The 15915-nt window shown below is 47.2% G+C and overlaps 1 protein-coding gene across 1 annotated transcript in view; it reads right to left on the bottom strand.

Moving 5' to 3' along the window:
• UTP20 (UTP20 small subunit processome component) overlaps positions 1-15915 on the bottom strand; it is a gene marked incomplete in the record, with an annotated part of 2478305 nt that overhangs the window by 2203256 nt on the left and 259134 nt on the right. Inside the window, 1 exon segment of the mRNA XM_044087776.1 lies at positions 1117-1305. Coding sequence (XP_043943711.1) covers positions 1117-1305 — 189 coding nt within the window.

Genomic DNA, 15915 nt, shown 5'->3' on the forward strand with positions numbered 1-15915 from the left:
ACAGGGAGCTCTGGCTAAAAGAGCAAGTTGTAAACAAGTGTCCCTGACTTGGGTTTTTTTTATATCTGTTTTGACTTTGTCTACCTGTTATGGTAAGAGGTTGTCAGCTGTGACACAAAACTATAACTGAAAGAAACAAGAAAATTCACGGACATTTCCATTATTTGCTGTTCAGTGCAACATTAGTCCTGAATAGTTTACGGGCCTTTAGCTGGCATATTACTTGTTCAGTGAATCAGATGGTATTCAGTGCTAAGAACCTTCACTGCTCTACATGGCACTGGCAGCATAGTCTGCGTCTAACACTGAATCCAGATCTTAAAAACTACATTGACCTTCTATTCTTGGACTGAATCCAGATCTTTAAAGCCGCTTTGAGCTTCTATTACTTGCTTTCATTTTACTGTGTTTTACTTGTACAACTGCCCAACAAATCACAGTTTGCATGCATGAATGTATGTCAACATGTAGATGTTTACCTTAAAACTGAACACACAGTTGTTCTTTTCATTTTGTCATTTTGCTCTATTCTACTTTCATATTTAATAATTCTAGAAACAATGCACACATATGCAAGTCTATTTTTGAGAGAACTTGGCTGAGAAAAATGAGTTATATATGTCACTTAGCTCAAATCAATTGTTCAGCTATACGGTAAACTGGCATTTGTCAAGTTGATCGCACATTTACTGCTGCCAGGAATCTGCTTCTCTACCAGCCTAAGCCACCTGTGAAAATGTAGTGGCAGATGTCAAATTAAGTTTCTGCCATGTGACTTTTAACAGGTGAGCACATATACTAGTACAACCCAGAACTCTCCATCACTACTACTTCTTCTTTCGGCTTTTCCCAGTTAGGGTCGCCACAGCAGATCACTTGTCCACTCACTACTGTAAAATATTACATTTCAGTACATGTCTTATAATACTATCTGAACCAGTACATGCTTCAATATTTTTTTCATAAAATGGAATATCTAAACTAAGAAGCAAAATCTCATTTATAGCAGCATTCTGTTTTAACCCATTTAAACAGTATATCAGTATGAAGTATAGAAGGCTAAACATTCATAAAGCATTCCAAACTTGTGAAACTTGAACTCTGAGCTGATCTTACCTATACACTTGGGCAATGTCCTTCACCATTAGTCTCCAAAGGTACTTATACAGATAAGAGAGGGAAGTAAATGCCCATTCCAGCAACTCTGTATCCTGGGTTTCCAACAGAGAGATAATGATCACAAGAAATTCATGGAAATGTGGGTAGAAGTCAGTCTGTAGATCTCTTGCTAGCTGCACAACAAGGCTGAAGGAAAGAAAACAGTGAGCAAGTGAATCTCTGAATAAAACAGTCAGCTAAAATATTAAACAGCATACTGGTTTCTTAGATTATATCAAATAAAATTTACAACAACAGTAGCAACATATGCATGCAAATACACACATGCCTATACAGGTGTATACGGACACACAAATCAATGAGCATGTGTCAAATAATGAGCCTGTGGTACATGACGTTCCAAATATGGCCCAGTGAACCTGTGTTTAATTAGCCACACAGACAGCCACAGCAGCCAGGTGAGTAAGGATAAGCTAGAGTTGTCAATGCAAGCTCAATCATCCTAGGGAGGAGTGAGAACACTACAACCAACCAGAATGGCGACAGCCTCTGAAAGTTTGGGAAAGCAGAGTGAGGACCGATAGAAAAGTATGAAATGCGGGTGCATGCATATCTCTCACCACAAATAAACAGCTACACTAAGTTCACCAATCACATCATGCGGGGAGGGGGGAATATTAAGTGAAGAGATAATCTAGCCAAGATAGACAAACTTGCCCACTCCCTACAACCTGACTCTAAACTCTCAACTGTGGGAGCCCACACCAGAAAACAAACGGGCTGGAGGGCTATCGTTCTAGGAGCACTGTAGCCTAGTTCCCATTCTGGTTCAAGTGTGCTGGTGAGTATTCCAGGAAAGGGAAAGTACAGTCATGGAAGTAAACTTCCCATAACAGTAGATGTTTGACTAATCCCACTGCCTTAGCTATACGGGCTCTGTCCAAAGGGAAAGTACAGTCATGGAAGTAAACTTCCCATAACAGTAGATGTTTGACTAATCCCACTGCCTTAGCTATACGGGCTCTGTCCTGCATAGGATACAACAGGCATCCACCTACCAAAGATTCAGGGCACCTTGTACATGCCCAAACACTCAGTCAGCTCAAGCTGAATAAAAAGACAATTTGTGTGCCAAGCCCTTCAGAGCTTTCATGCCAACAGAGAGAGGCAAGTTGGTAACTGAAAGGACAATGCTAAGAAAGGACAGTTGTGTACACTTACCATAAATGTAGATGTTCGAGTGTATTCACTGTTGCAGTCATTACAATTGGGTTATCCTGCTGGCAGACTACCCTCAGTCGGCCTGAATTCCAAAGTCTAGGTCCAGCGTCGGTTGCTGTCGCCTCTTCCCTGATGTCAGTGCGCCAGGGGTATAAAAGATGCAGCCGACGCCATTTTCTTCAGTTTTTCTTGCCCCAGATGTCAGGTGCCCTCAAAAGGGTAGGCTAAAAATATGTCAATAAAACATGCATGCAGCAAAGTAAATATTTTGCCTTCATCTACAAGCAAATACACCACATAGGTTGTATAGAATAGAGAAGTACAGATAAGTTCCAGCAAAGAAAAAGGGGGATGGCGAGTGGGTAACCTGGACTGCAACAGTGAATACACTCGAACATCTACATTTATGGTAAGTGTACACAACTGTACTATGTTCTTCGTGTTTCATGCAGTCATTACAATTGGGTTGAATCCCAAAGCTAAGGTTGGGAGGTTGGAGCTAAATAGCATTAGGAGCGACTATTAGGCCCTGCAGAACTGCAGTGGCAAAGCCTGCCCTGGATTTAGAGTAGAGAGGTAAGTGATAGTGCTTTGTGAAGGTGTGCACTGAACTCCAAGTAGCAGCCTCTAAAATGTCTTTGGTTGGTACTCCCCTAAGGAAGGCTGCTGAAGTGGCTGCTGCTCTGGTTGAATGCGGCCTAATGCCCTTAGGTACTGGCTTGCCATGTTGTGAATTGCAGAAATGAATGCAGTGGCCTATCCACTTTGAAATAGTCTGCTTTGAGATGGCCTTTCCTTGTGATCCTGCAGCAGGGAGGGTTGGGAGGGTGGCCTAATGGTTAAGGTGTTTGCCTTACAAACACAAGGTACAGGGTTTGAGTCTCACAGGGGATAAATGGCTAGGCTTAAAATGGCTCGCAGGGGCAGTTAGCCTAGTACTAATCTATGAATCTATGAATCTATATGCCACTAGTAATTGCTCTGTCTTTCTGAAAGCTTTGGTTCTGTTCAAATAGAAGCATAACTAACTGTGTATGTCCAAAGAATGCAGAATTCTCTCCCCCTTATTCTGTGGGTTTGGAGAAAAGGTAGGCAGATGAATAGTTTGGTTAAGGGCCACAATGGACACTACCCTTAGGCATAAATGTCGGGTTTGTCCACAGAGAAACCCTGTCTAGATAAAAAATGATAAAAGGTTCCACAGCCATGAGTGCCTGTAACTCTGAGACTCATCTTGCAGAAGTTACTGCTAGGAGCGGAGCTGTTTTCCAAGATAAAAACTTTATATCAGCTATAGCGGCTGGCTCGAAAGGAGGCAGGGTGAATTTTTCCAAGACATAATTGAGGTACCATGCAGGTATTGGTGATCTCCTTGGAGGCCTTAAATTTTTGGCCCCTCTGAGGTACTGCCTTAATAAAGGATGAGAAAAGACTGGTAGCTCTGTAATGTAATGAGCCGAAATGGCAGAGGCATGAACTTTTATAGATGAAAAAGATAGGCCTTTGGCCAGCATCTCAGTCAAGTATTGCAAAATCTGAGGAATGTTTGGTACAGCTGTATCAAATCCTTTTACCTGGTTCCAAGCACAGAATCTCTTCCATTTTCCAGCATAGGATTTTCTAGTACTAGGTCTCCTGGCCTCCAAAATGACATCCATCACCGCCTTAGTGAGAGGTGTGTTTTGTATGACTACATTATCCACCATGCTGCCAGATTTAAGGTCTTGAGTTGGCTGTGCAGGATCTGATTGTTGTGCTGGAACAGTAGATGAGGTACTTGAGGTAAGGTCCAGGCTGGGTATTGAGACAAGTTCCTTAGGACTGGATACCAGTACTGGCGTGGCCAGTCTGGGGCAATCAGAATCATTTTTGGCTTCTCCTGTCTGACCTTTAGGAGTACCTTGGGGAGGAGAGGCAAAGCAGGAAAGGCATATACTGTTAAGTTTGTCCAGCTAAAAGATAGGGCATCCACTTTCCATGCTTGTCTGTGATAAGTCCTTGTGCAGAATCTCTTTAATTGGTAGTTGTGAGGTGATGCAAATAGATCTATGTCCGGGCATCCCCATTTCCTTGTTACCATATGAAGACTTGCGGATCCAATTTCCACTCATGGGGATCCATGAGGTTTTTGCTTAGTTCGTCTGCCAGAGTATTTACCTTCCTAGCAGAAATTGTGCCTGCAGATGTACTTGGTAAGTCAATGCTGTGTCCCACAAATTCATGGCTAGTCTGCAAAGGGGGTAAGAATGAGTGCCTCCCTGCTTGTTTATGTACCACATGACCGTGGTATTGTCTGCCTTTATCAGTAGTTGTCCCGGATGAAGTTGGTCCTTGAAGGCTGTCAGGGCATTTTGAACAGCTAGCATCTCTTTTTGATTGATATGCAGATGCATTTGGTTTGCGGACCATGTGCCTTGAATACATCTTCCTGCCATGTGGGCTCCCCAGGCATAATCTGATGCATTTGTTGTTAATGTCTGTGTGGCTGGGGGTAAAGTGAATGGCTGTCCCTTGTTGTGGTGACAGGCCTTCGCCCACCATCGAAACTCCTGTTGCAGGCAGGGAATGAGAGTAAAAAGAAGTTATGTACTCACCATAACGTTCCATCTGAGTAGGTACTTCATTTGTCTGCAACCTGTGTGGGTATCGGATCCGAGCTGGCAACTTTCCAAGCTCCAAGATCCGAGCTCCTAGCTCCTCCCCCCTACCCATAATCCCCCTGCTACCAACCATATTACCCCAGATCGTTTTTTGCCGTGGCTGAAGAAGCTTTCCCTTTGAAGAGCTCCTGGCTGGGTGAGATCGTTTCTGATTATAACTTCATCCTAAAGTTTAAAAATCGTGTGTGTGTGTGGTAGTAAACCTTTTTCTACCCCTTTTTAGTGCTATTTTTTTCCTTGGTACAGTTAATTAGTTTTTCTTTTGTCACTCCCCCTCCCCCCTTAGCGTTTGGGTGTGTGTGTGAGTGTTTAACATGGGGGAAGGGCCTAAGGTAATTTTTTCTAAATGTACTGAGTGTGGCCACAAGCTTTCCCCAGCTGATGGCCACACTCGGTGCGTTTTGTGCCTGGGGGCAGCCCATCTTTCAGAGGCCTGCCAGATCTGTGCTGCCTTTAACCCCCGGGCACTTCGGGATAGGAAAAACAAGCTGATCCTGGTGGGAAAGCTCCCCCAGGAGTCAGCTTCTTCTTTCTCTCCCATTCGGGCTCCGGCTGCCTCAGCGGCCTCGGCACCCTCTGTTCCCTCAGCTCAACCCGGGACTCAACCTCCCTCTTCGGGTTTGAGCTCTGAGGAAACTAGTGCCTCCTCAACTAAGGAGAAGAGGCACAAGGATAAGGAGGGACACAGATCCCATAAAAGGCAGGCCGAGTCTCACCCCTCGGCTCCGCCAGCTAAAGTAGCTAAGCCTCCTTCGGGGGTCTCCGGATCCTTCTCCTCTCGGCTCCGTTCGCCTAGCTTCTCGCCGGAGCCGAAGGAGGATGATCGGTCTCCCTCGAGGTCATCGAGGCGGCCCTCCCAGCCCGCCTCGACTACCTCTTCCAGGTCAACCAAAAGCATCTCTGAAGCGGATATGGATCGGATGATGCGTTGGTTCTTACAGACCCAAATGCAGATGGGGGTGCTCTTGCCTCCCCCCCTCTGGGGGGGGGGGTGCGGCCCCCATGTTTGCCCCAATCACTCCTTCTCCAACTTGTTTTCGGATCTCGGAGTCATCGGATCCGGGCCAATTCGGACCCAGGGATTTGTCGGCGCCGATAGTGCTGGTCTTTTCTACGCCGACTATGCCCTCGAGCTTGTCAGATCCGAGCTCTCGGGGCCGAGGCCGAGCGTCGGATCCGAGGGAGGAGTTGTATCTTCGGAGCTGTTGGCTTCGGAGCGCACCTCTCTCTCGGCGCCGACTGCTTCGGCTCCAACCCCGATCCTTTCCTCGGAGCCGAGGAAATTGCTCTCAGAGGCTGGCGAGGGTGATTCTCCTTCAGCTTTTGAGGTAGTGGAGAGAGTACTGTCGAGATCCTCCAGATCCCCGGTTCGGGCTTCGGGATCCACCCGTACCCCCACTGTATGAGGGTCTGTCTTCCATCATCCGACCATCGGGACAGCCTGCCCAAGCCCTCCAGCTAGTTCCTGCGGAGGAACAACCACCCGTGGACAAGCCCTCTTTGGATAGCCCCACCGAGGAGGTTCCTCGGAAACATCGGTGTAAAAGGAGGCACCTGGAATCCCCCGAGTCCGTTACCACCGACACGGACTTAGATGATAGGGAGGGTTCCCCAAGGTCACCCCCTGAAGATGTCTCCTTTGGAGACATCATGAAAATGTTTCATATTAGAGGGGGATGGTCTGCCCAAAAACCTTCCCTTGATGAATCCGTGTTCCTGGAGGCGTTTGAGGCAGGCCCATCTACCTCCTGGGTGTCCCCTCCAGCCGACCCCCTGGGGGACTTAATTACCACCAGGGCGTGGAAGGAGCCCGACACCGTGGAGCCAATTCCTAGGCGTCCCGATAAAATACTAAGTCCCCCCACAGATAGGCAATCATGGGCCAAAGGAACCCCTGTTGATGCCATGTTGGTGGCGGCGGCCATCACCAAGAAAGAACTCGCTCAGGAGAGTTCTTTGGTCCACCCGCCAGATAGAGAATCTCGAGCATTGGACCGGATTGGGAAGCGGATGTTTGCTTCAGTGACCTTTTCCATAAGGGCGCTGAACTATATGGCACATACCATCAGGCTACAGCGAGACTTGATCAAGGAATACGCTGCAGCCCCCCCCCCCCCCGGAGTCCATGTCGGTCGGAGACAGGAATGTGCTTACGACACGAATGGCCACTCTGAAATCCATCTCCAATACGTCTATGCGGCTCCTCTCTCATGCTTCGGAAGGAGTCGCTAGAGCCAGCGGAGCAGGGGTCATCTTATGACATCATACCTGGCTCCGTCTTTGCGACTTCGCGGATCCCTTCAAGGTGTCCTTCGCGAACGCCCCCTTTGACGGTTCTGCTCTTTTCGGCAAGACCGTTCGCGATACGCTGGTCCAAAGCGAAAAGGACGGGAAGACGCTGTCTGCCGGAGTCCGCTTCTCTAGTCCCCAAAGATCCTTCTCCAGGAATCAGAGGGGACAAAAGAAGCTGTGGTTCCGCAAGCCTCAGCAATCCCATCCAGCTGCGGACCACTCGTCCTCTAGTGGCAGAAGAGGACAAGGTGGACGCTGGCCCAGAGGCAGGGGGGGGGGCCGCGTAATTTCGGGTCTATAGAACATTTCTCGGACAGACCCGCACAACAGCCCTGAGAGCTTGCCCGACTGTCCCTCTCTGGAGGCAGTCGGGGGGCGGTTGACGGAGCACCTGTCAAACTGGGAGTCCCTTACAACGGATCGATGGGTGCTCCGTATCATTTCCAGAGGTTATTTCATTCCTTTCCTAAATCTTCCCCCTAAAACCAGACGCCTGCCCGATGTCCCACCCGATCAGAGGGAGGCAGTGGCTTCAGAGATTTTGAAGCTGCTGAGAAAAAGAGCCATCCAGCCCATCCCCCCAGATCAGTCCGGATTGGGTTATTACTCTAGGTTCTTTTTGGTGCCAAAGAAAACCAGGGACCTCAGACCTTTCTGCTCTGAACCTGTTCATACCCAAGGAAAAGTTCCGGGTGGTCACTCTTCAATCTATTCTCCCCCTTCTGCGGGAGAAAGACTGGATGTGCTCCATAGACCTCAAGGATGCCTACTACCACATCTTGATGGACAGACGATCCAGGAGGTTTCTCCGCTTCCGGCTCGGAGCCAGTCATTATCAATTCAGGGTTCTTCCATTCGGCCTCACGTCAGCCCCCAGAGTGTTCACCAAGGTCATGGCGGTGGTTGCAGCCCACCTGAGACTTCAGGGCATTCAGGTCTTCCTGTACCTAGACGACTGGCTCCTTACCGCGACCAACAGGCATCAGCTCTCTGTGGCGAGAGATTACGCACTGACTCTAGCCCACAACCTAGGCATTTCAGTAAACTGGCAGAAGTCCTGCCTATGCCCCACTCAAGCCCTGGAATTCATAGGGGCCAGGTTGGATACTCAAATCTCTCGAGCTACTCTAACATCAGTCAGACTGAACAGCTTGTCTTATCAGGTGTTAGCCCTTCTCCGGAGTCCTACTCCTCCAGCGGAGTTAGTTCTGAGGGCACTAGGGTCTATGGCAGCAGCGATCGGTCTTTCCCTCCATGCCCATCTGCGAATGCGAATATTACAATGGACCCTTCAAGTCCAATGGTCCCTCTTGCTCCACCCATTGAACATGCCGATACCGCTGAGCAGAGTTTGCAGGGACTCCCTTCTGTGGTGGTTATATGCGTGGGAACTCAGAGAAGGGAGGCCTTTTGTGATCCTCCCGGTCGAAGCGACGTTGACCACGGACGCTTCTTGCCTCGGGTGGGGGGGCATTGTTCAGGCAGATCCGTTCAAGGCACGTGGACTTCCCTAGAGACCGCATTGCATATCAATGTCCTAGAGATGAGGGTGGTGCTTTTGGCGTTTCTCCACGACCTTCTTCCCCTGGGGACTATTGCGATCCAGACAGACATGTCTGTAGTCTGGTATATAAACAAACAGGGAGGAACCAGATAGTACAGTTTTGTACCTACCATAAATGTAGATGTTCAAGTGCTAATACAGCCGCAGTCATTACAGATGGGTTCTCCTGCCGTCAGGCGGGTCCTCGGTCGGCCGAATTCCAAAGTCTAGGTCCGGCGTCGGTTGTAGTCGCTTCTTCCCTGACGTCAGTGCGACAGGGGTATAAAAAAAAACAGCCGATGCCATTTTCTTCAGTCTTTCTTGCCCCAGATGTCAGGTGCCCCCAGAAGGAAGGCAATACCTAATTGTAGATATATATATACAGATATATATATATATATATATATATATATATATATATATATAAAATGCAATGCAAAATAGTCAAAAAACAGTAGTTGCAAGCAAATACATCATAAAAGAATAACCCCAAACAGGTTGTATGAGGAGGTGTAGCCACTAGGCCTGTCCCAAGAGGGGAAGGAGGGAGGGAAACCTGGACTGCAGCTGTATTAGCACTCGAACATCTACATTTATGGTAGGTACAAAACTGTACTATGTTCATCGTGCATACAGCTGCAGTCATTACAGATGGGTAGAATCCCAAAGCTACGCAAGGGGTGGTAGGCACTAGGTGGAACTGGGAGGAGCCAGAATGCCCTGCAAAAACTGCAGTGGCAAAACCTGCTCTAGTTTTGGAGTATAAAGGTAAGTGGTAGTGTTTAGTGAAGGTATGCACAGAATTCCAAGTGGCTGCTTCCAAAATATCTTTGGTAGGAACTCCTCTGAGGAAGGCTGCAGATGTAGCTGTGGCCCTTGTGGAGTGGGGTCTGATGCCTGCAGGTACAGATTTACCATGAAAAGAGTAACAAAAACGTATGCAGTGGCCTATCCATTTTGAAATTGTCTGTTTGGAAATTGGCTTCCCTTAAGCTCCTGCAGCGTAGGACACAAAGAGCTGTTCTGATTTTCTGAAAGGCTTTGTTCTGTCCAAATAGTAACGCAGCTGTCTGTGGATGTCCAAGGAATGTAGCAGCCTTTCCCCTTGTTTTGAGGGTTAGGGTAAAAGGTAGGTAAGTGTATGGCCTGATTTAAAGCTACCCTGGATACCACCTTAGGCATAAATGACAGGTTGGTTTGTAGGGAAACTCTGTCCTGATGGAAGATGATAAAGGGCTGCACAGCCATGAGGGCTTGTAGTTCCGAGACCCTACGAGCTGAGGTAATAGCCAGAAGGAAAGCTGTTATCCAGGACAAATATTGCAAATCTGCTGAGGCAGCTGGCTCAAAAGGAGGCAAGGTTAACTTCTAGAATGTAATTAAGATCCCAAGCAGGAATTGATTGTTTCCTTGGAGGTCTTATATTTTTAGCCCCTCTGAGGAACTGTCTTAAGAGTGGGTGAGAGAATAAAGGTGGATCAGTGTTGTATTCTGCAGAAATGGCTGATGCATGGATTTTGATGGAGGAGAATGAAGTCCACTGCTTAGCAGCTCAGCTAGATACTGTAATATTTGAGGCAAATTCAGTTTTCCAGGATCCTGGCCCTTTTTCTCATTCCAAGCACAAAACCGTTTCCATTTTGCGGAGTAAGCTTTTCTAGTAGACGGCCTTCTGGCCTCCAAAATGACATCCTGCACCTCCTTGGAGAGTAGGGTCTGTTGTGATGTTAAGGAATCTTCCATGCAGCCAGATGGAGTGTTTTCAGCTGACCGTGAAGAGTTTTGTAGCTGTGCTGAGTCAGAAGAAGAGGCATTAGAGGTATGGTCCATGGAGGAGAATGCGTCAGGCTCCTCAGGAGCGGGTACCAGTGTTGTCTTGGCCAGTCTGGAGCAATCAGAATCATCTTTGGTCTGTCTGATCTTGCTTTTAAAAGTACTTTGGGCAGTAGAGGAAGAGGTGGGAAGGCGTAAACTGTCAGTGCTGTCCAACTGAAAGACAGAGCGTCCACTCTCCAGGCCTTTGGATGTAATGTCCTTGAGCAGAATTTTGTTAATTGATGATTTTTGTGGGAGGCAAAGAGATCTATGTCTGGCCTTCCCCATGCTTGGATTATCTCTGCAAAAACTTGAGGATGCAACTTCCATTCGTGTGGATCTGTCATATTTCTGCTTAGGTTGTCTTCCAGCGTGTTTTCCATTCCTGGCAAGTACTGTGATTGAAGCTCGATGTGCAACTCCAGAGCCATGTTCCAAAGTGACATGGCCAGCCTGCATAGGGGGTATGAATGTGTTCCTCCTTGTTTGTTTATGTACCACATTACTGTGGTGTTGTCTGTCTTTATCAATAGTTGACCTGGATGCAGAAGGTCTTTGAAAGCTATAATAGCATTTATTACTGCTAGCATCTCCTTTAGATTGATGTGAAGGTGCTTTTCCTTTTGGGACCATTTGCCCTGAATGCACCGGTCTGTCATGTGCGCCCCCCCAGGTGTAGTCTGAAGCGTCTGTTGTGATGACTTGATTTGCTTGAGGCTTGCAGAATGGGAGACCAGTGTTTGTTTGGCATGCTTGAGCCCACCATAGAAATTCCTTTTGCAAACATGGAATTAGTGGTATTATTGTTTCCAAACTGTGGCTGTGTTGAGACCATAGGTTTTTTAGGTACCATTGAAGTTTCCTCATATGCAACTTTGCACATGGGATGAGTAGAATACAAGATGCCATGAATCCCAGAGCCTGCAGGATTTTCCTTGCAGTAAGCCTGGTGCAATTTGCTAGTGTCTTGAAGAATTGAGTAAGTTGCCCCTGCTTCTCTGGTGTAAGATAGGCCATCTGGGTGTTTGTGTCCAAGTTGGCACCCAGGAAAATTATTTTCTGACATTGCGTTATCCTGGATTTCTCTTTGTTGACGGTGTATCCCAGAGAATTCAATAACCGTGTTACATAAGCCAGATGTTCCAGAAGTATGTGTTTGCTGTCCGCTTGGATCAGGCAGTCGTCCAAATAAGGGTATATTTGTATCCCTTGAAGTCTGCAGTAGGCAATTACTGATGCCAGGCATTTCGTGAATACTCTGGGCGCAGTAGATAAGCCAAAGGGCAATGCAGAGAATTGATAGTGGATTGAACCAGCAAGAAATCTGAGGCATCTTCTGCAGCTTTGTCTGATTGGGACATGCAGGTATGCCTCCTTGAGGTCCAATGATACCAGCCAAGACCCCTTTCCCAGCATGGGAAGAAGCTGCTGTAAAGTGAGCATCTTGAATTTTGGTACGAGTAGAAATGTGTTTAGGATGGATAAGTCCAAAATGGGTCTCCAATCTGTTCCCTTCCTTGGCACCAGGAATAGTCTGGAATAAAAACCTTGACCTTGTTCGTGAGTAGGTATCTCTTGAATAGCTTTCATGTCCATGAGCTTTGAAATTTGTATTTGAGCCTCTGCCCTTTGATTGTGTGGCAGGTTCGGCATGCCTCTCATTTTTGGAAGGGTGTGGAAATGAAATCTGTAGCCTCTGTTTATAATGTCCAGGATCCATTTGTCTTTTGTGACAATATGTCAATTTTTTGAAAATAATACCAGCTTTCCTCCTAAGGGTGCTGCCATTTAAGCCTTGCTTGGCATGCAAAGGGGAAAGTCATTGGGTTTGCTTCCTGTATTGCTGTGAACTATCTTCGCCACCTCTTGGTGTTGGAGTTTGCCATTGTCTGCCTCTATACAATCCTTGAGATTGTCCTCTGTCCCTTGGGCGCCTGTATCTCCCTCTTTGGGGTCTGTCGGTGGCTGGAAAGGACCAATTTTTTGAAGGCCAATTTCTACTAAAAGTGGTGGTTGTACCTGTAGAAAATCTTTAACAGTTTGCATAGATTTAGCTTTTTCTTCCATTTTCCTTAATACCTCCTCAGCATTAGCACCAAATAATACATCCTTTTGTAGAGGAGCATCTAGTAATTTAGCTTTGACATGATCAGGTAAGGTTTGTTCCCTAAGCCAGGCATGTGTACGTATGACTGATCCTGTAACAGCAGCTCTACTTGAGGCCTCTAGAGCATCATAACCATATTGTAAGGTGTGCTTACCCACTTGTTCTGCACTATGCATCATATCCTGCAACTCCTTCAAATCTGGTTGTTCAGGTTGTTCACTGTTGACATTTTACTTTTCAATTGTGATAACAGAAACTGTTGATATTTAAGCATATGGAACTGACAGTTTAAAGCCCTCATGGCTAGGGTAGCCAAAGTATATACCTTTTTTCCCCACCTTTCTAAGGATCTAGAATCTCTCTCGGAAGGTAATGGATTTTTAGCAGTAGAGACCTTCATTCCCTTGGGGCCCTGCGAAATGGTTTCAGGGTCAGCAGTATGGCTTTTGTAAAGAAAATGGTGTGAGTTAGGAACTCTGTAGTACCTATCAGGCTTGACTGGGGCTGGAGGCAGGGAATCCGGATTAAGGCAGGCCTCCGAGTAAACATCATCAAGTATGTCCAAGACAGGAGGTATCGCCAGAGGCCTGTGCTGGGGTAGCAAAAGAAATTCCCTAAGCCTTTTCTTGGAATCTGAATAATCTTGGCCTTCCCAGTGGAAGTGTTCCCTCAAGGTATGCAAGGTTTCCCCGAATGAGTAATCTTCTGGGGGGGGGGGGGGTACAGAAGGAATGGACTCCTCTGCATCGGAGTCTTCAAAAGGGGAGTAAGAATGTTCCTCCGCATCAGAATGCTCTGAAATAATGGAGCCCTGATCAGAAGAGGGTGATTCTTCCTCCACTCTGGGTCTTTTGTCCGGTGGGGGATGGGAACCCCTGATAAGAGTAATTAAATCCTCAGCCATTTTAAACATCTGCTTTTTAGGCATGGGACCTGGAGATGGGCCCTGTGCAGCAGGTCTCTTGGAGTGCATGGCTGATTTAGACTTAGTAAAGGCCTTGATGGAAAAGTAAGAGGAAGGCCTGAAGACACCATGGGTGGAGGTAGACCTGTCCACATTATGAGGCTCAACACTAACAGTGGCTTCGGTATCTGTAGTCGGGGTGTGGGCCGAGGAACCTGTGGCCTTGGTTACAAAGGATACTGCCAGAGAAGCGTCATCGGTAGTCAGGGGTTGCGTAGGCGCCTCGCTGAGAACCGGACCACGTGGAGTCGGTTTTGGCGTGGTGTCGGTCCTTGTCCTTGCGTTTTTTGGACAAAACAGGAGTCGGAGTCTCCGACGACATTATATAGTTAAAAGCTTTCCCAAAGTAGTGCTGGGCGAACTCCGCCCGACGGTTAATAGTGCGTTTATTGAAAGTAGCACAAAAGCGACAGCCCGAGACGTCGTGGTCTGGGCCTAAACAAGGTATACATAGGGAATGGAAATCCTTATGCGGTATTTGCTTCCCACAAGAAATACAACTGTTAACTTTGTCTATCGGTCTGAGGCAAGAAAATTTTCCCCAACGGGGTAGTTAGCTTTAAAGAAGACTTCGGTTTCAAAATTTTCATAATTTCAGGAGCCGGCCGACCGGCACTTGCGAACTGCTTCTGCTTCGGGCACCGCGCGGCAAAAAAGACTGAAGAAAATGGCGTCGGCTGGTTCTTTTATACCCCTGTCGCACTGACGTCAGGGAAGAAGCGACTACAACCGACGCCGTACCTAGACTTTGGAATTCGGCCGACCGAGGACCCGCCTGACGGCAGGAGAACCCATCTGTAATGACTGCAGCTGTATGCACGATGAACATCCTACCCCCTGTGTCGAGAGACCATGAGAGTTTGGGAATGGGCGATCTCCACCAACCATTTTCTGGTAGCAATGCACATCCCGGGACGATCCAACATATTAGCGGACAAGCTAAGTCGGGTGCTTCTCACTCCGTACGAGTAGTCTCTGAATCCATCTGTTGCGAAGCAGATCTTCCACAAATGGGGTCAGCCTTGCTGCGATCTTTTTGCTTCTCCTTTAAACACAAAATGCAGCGAGTACTTCGCAATAATTCCCCCCAGAGGGGAGACCCCCAGAGATGCTCTAGTCCATGCTTGGCCTCCCGGGCTCCTTTATGCTTATCCCCCCCTTCCACTCATGATGAAATTCATTCAAAAAGCCTGTCTCACCCAGCCAGGAGCTCTTCAAAGGGAAAGCTTCTTCAACCGCGGCAAAAAACGATCTGGGGTAATATGGTTGGTAGCAGGGGATTATGGGTAGGGGGAGGAGCTAGGAGCTCGGATCTTGGAGCTTGGAAAGCTGACGGCTCAGATCCGAAGTCAGAACCAATACCCACACAGGTTGCAGAGCAAATGAAGTAACTACTTCAGATCTACTGTTTCCAGGCTGTGGCAATGTTGAGTCCAAACACTTTTTAGGTACCACTGAAGTTTCCTCATATGCAGTCTTGCATATGGAATTAGTAGAATGCAGGATGCCATGAAGCCCAAAGCCTGCAGAATTTTTCTTGCAGATAACTGAGCCTTTGTTGCCAACAGTTTGAAATAGGTTGTCAGTTGTTTTTGTTTGTCTGGCGTGAGATAAGCCATCTGGGCAGTTGCATTTAAGCTTGCACCCAGGAATATTATCTCTTGAGAGTGTACTAGTTTTGATTTCTGTTCGTTGACTGTGTATCCTAGGCATGGTAGTAATCTCTTTACAAATGCCAGATGTTGTAGTAGAATGTCCTTGTTCTCTGCTTGAATGAGGCAGTCGTCCAAGTAAGGATATATCTGTATTCCTCTTTGTCTGCAGTATGCAATTACTGGTGCCAGGCACTTTGTGAAGACCCTGGGTGCAGTAGATAAGCCAAAGGGCAGTGCAGAGAATTGGTAGTGCATTGAGCCAGATTTGAATCTGAGGTATCTTCTGCATATTTGTCTGATTGGGACATGCAGGTATGCCTTTTTTAGATCTAAATTCACAAGCCAAGCCTTCTTGCCCAACATGGGCAGAAGCTGTGTAGAGTCAACATTTTGAATTTTGGGATATCCAGATATGTGTTTAGAATAGATAGGTCCAGTATTGGTCTCCAGGTTTTGTCCTTTCTGGGTACCAAGAACAGTCAAATAGAATCCTTGTCCCTGCTCTTGCTCTGGCACTTGTTGAATGGCCCTCATGTCCA

The sequence above is a fragment of the Protopterus annectens genome, chromosome 11.part0, assembly GCF_019279795.1.
Source record: "Protopterus annectens isolate FY-2018-M chromosome 11.part0, PAN1.0, whole genome shotgun sequence".
NCBI lineage: Eukaryota > Metazoa > Chordata > Ceratodontiformes > Protopteridae > Protopterus > Protopterus annectens.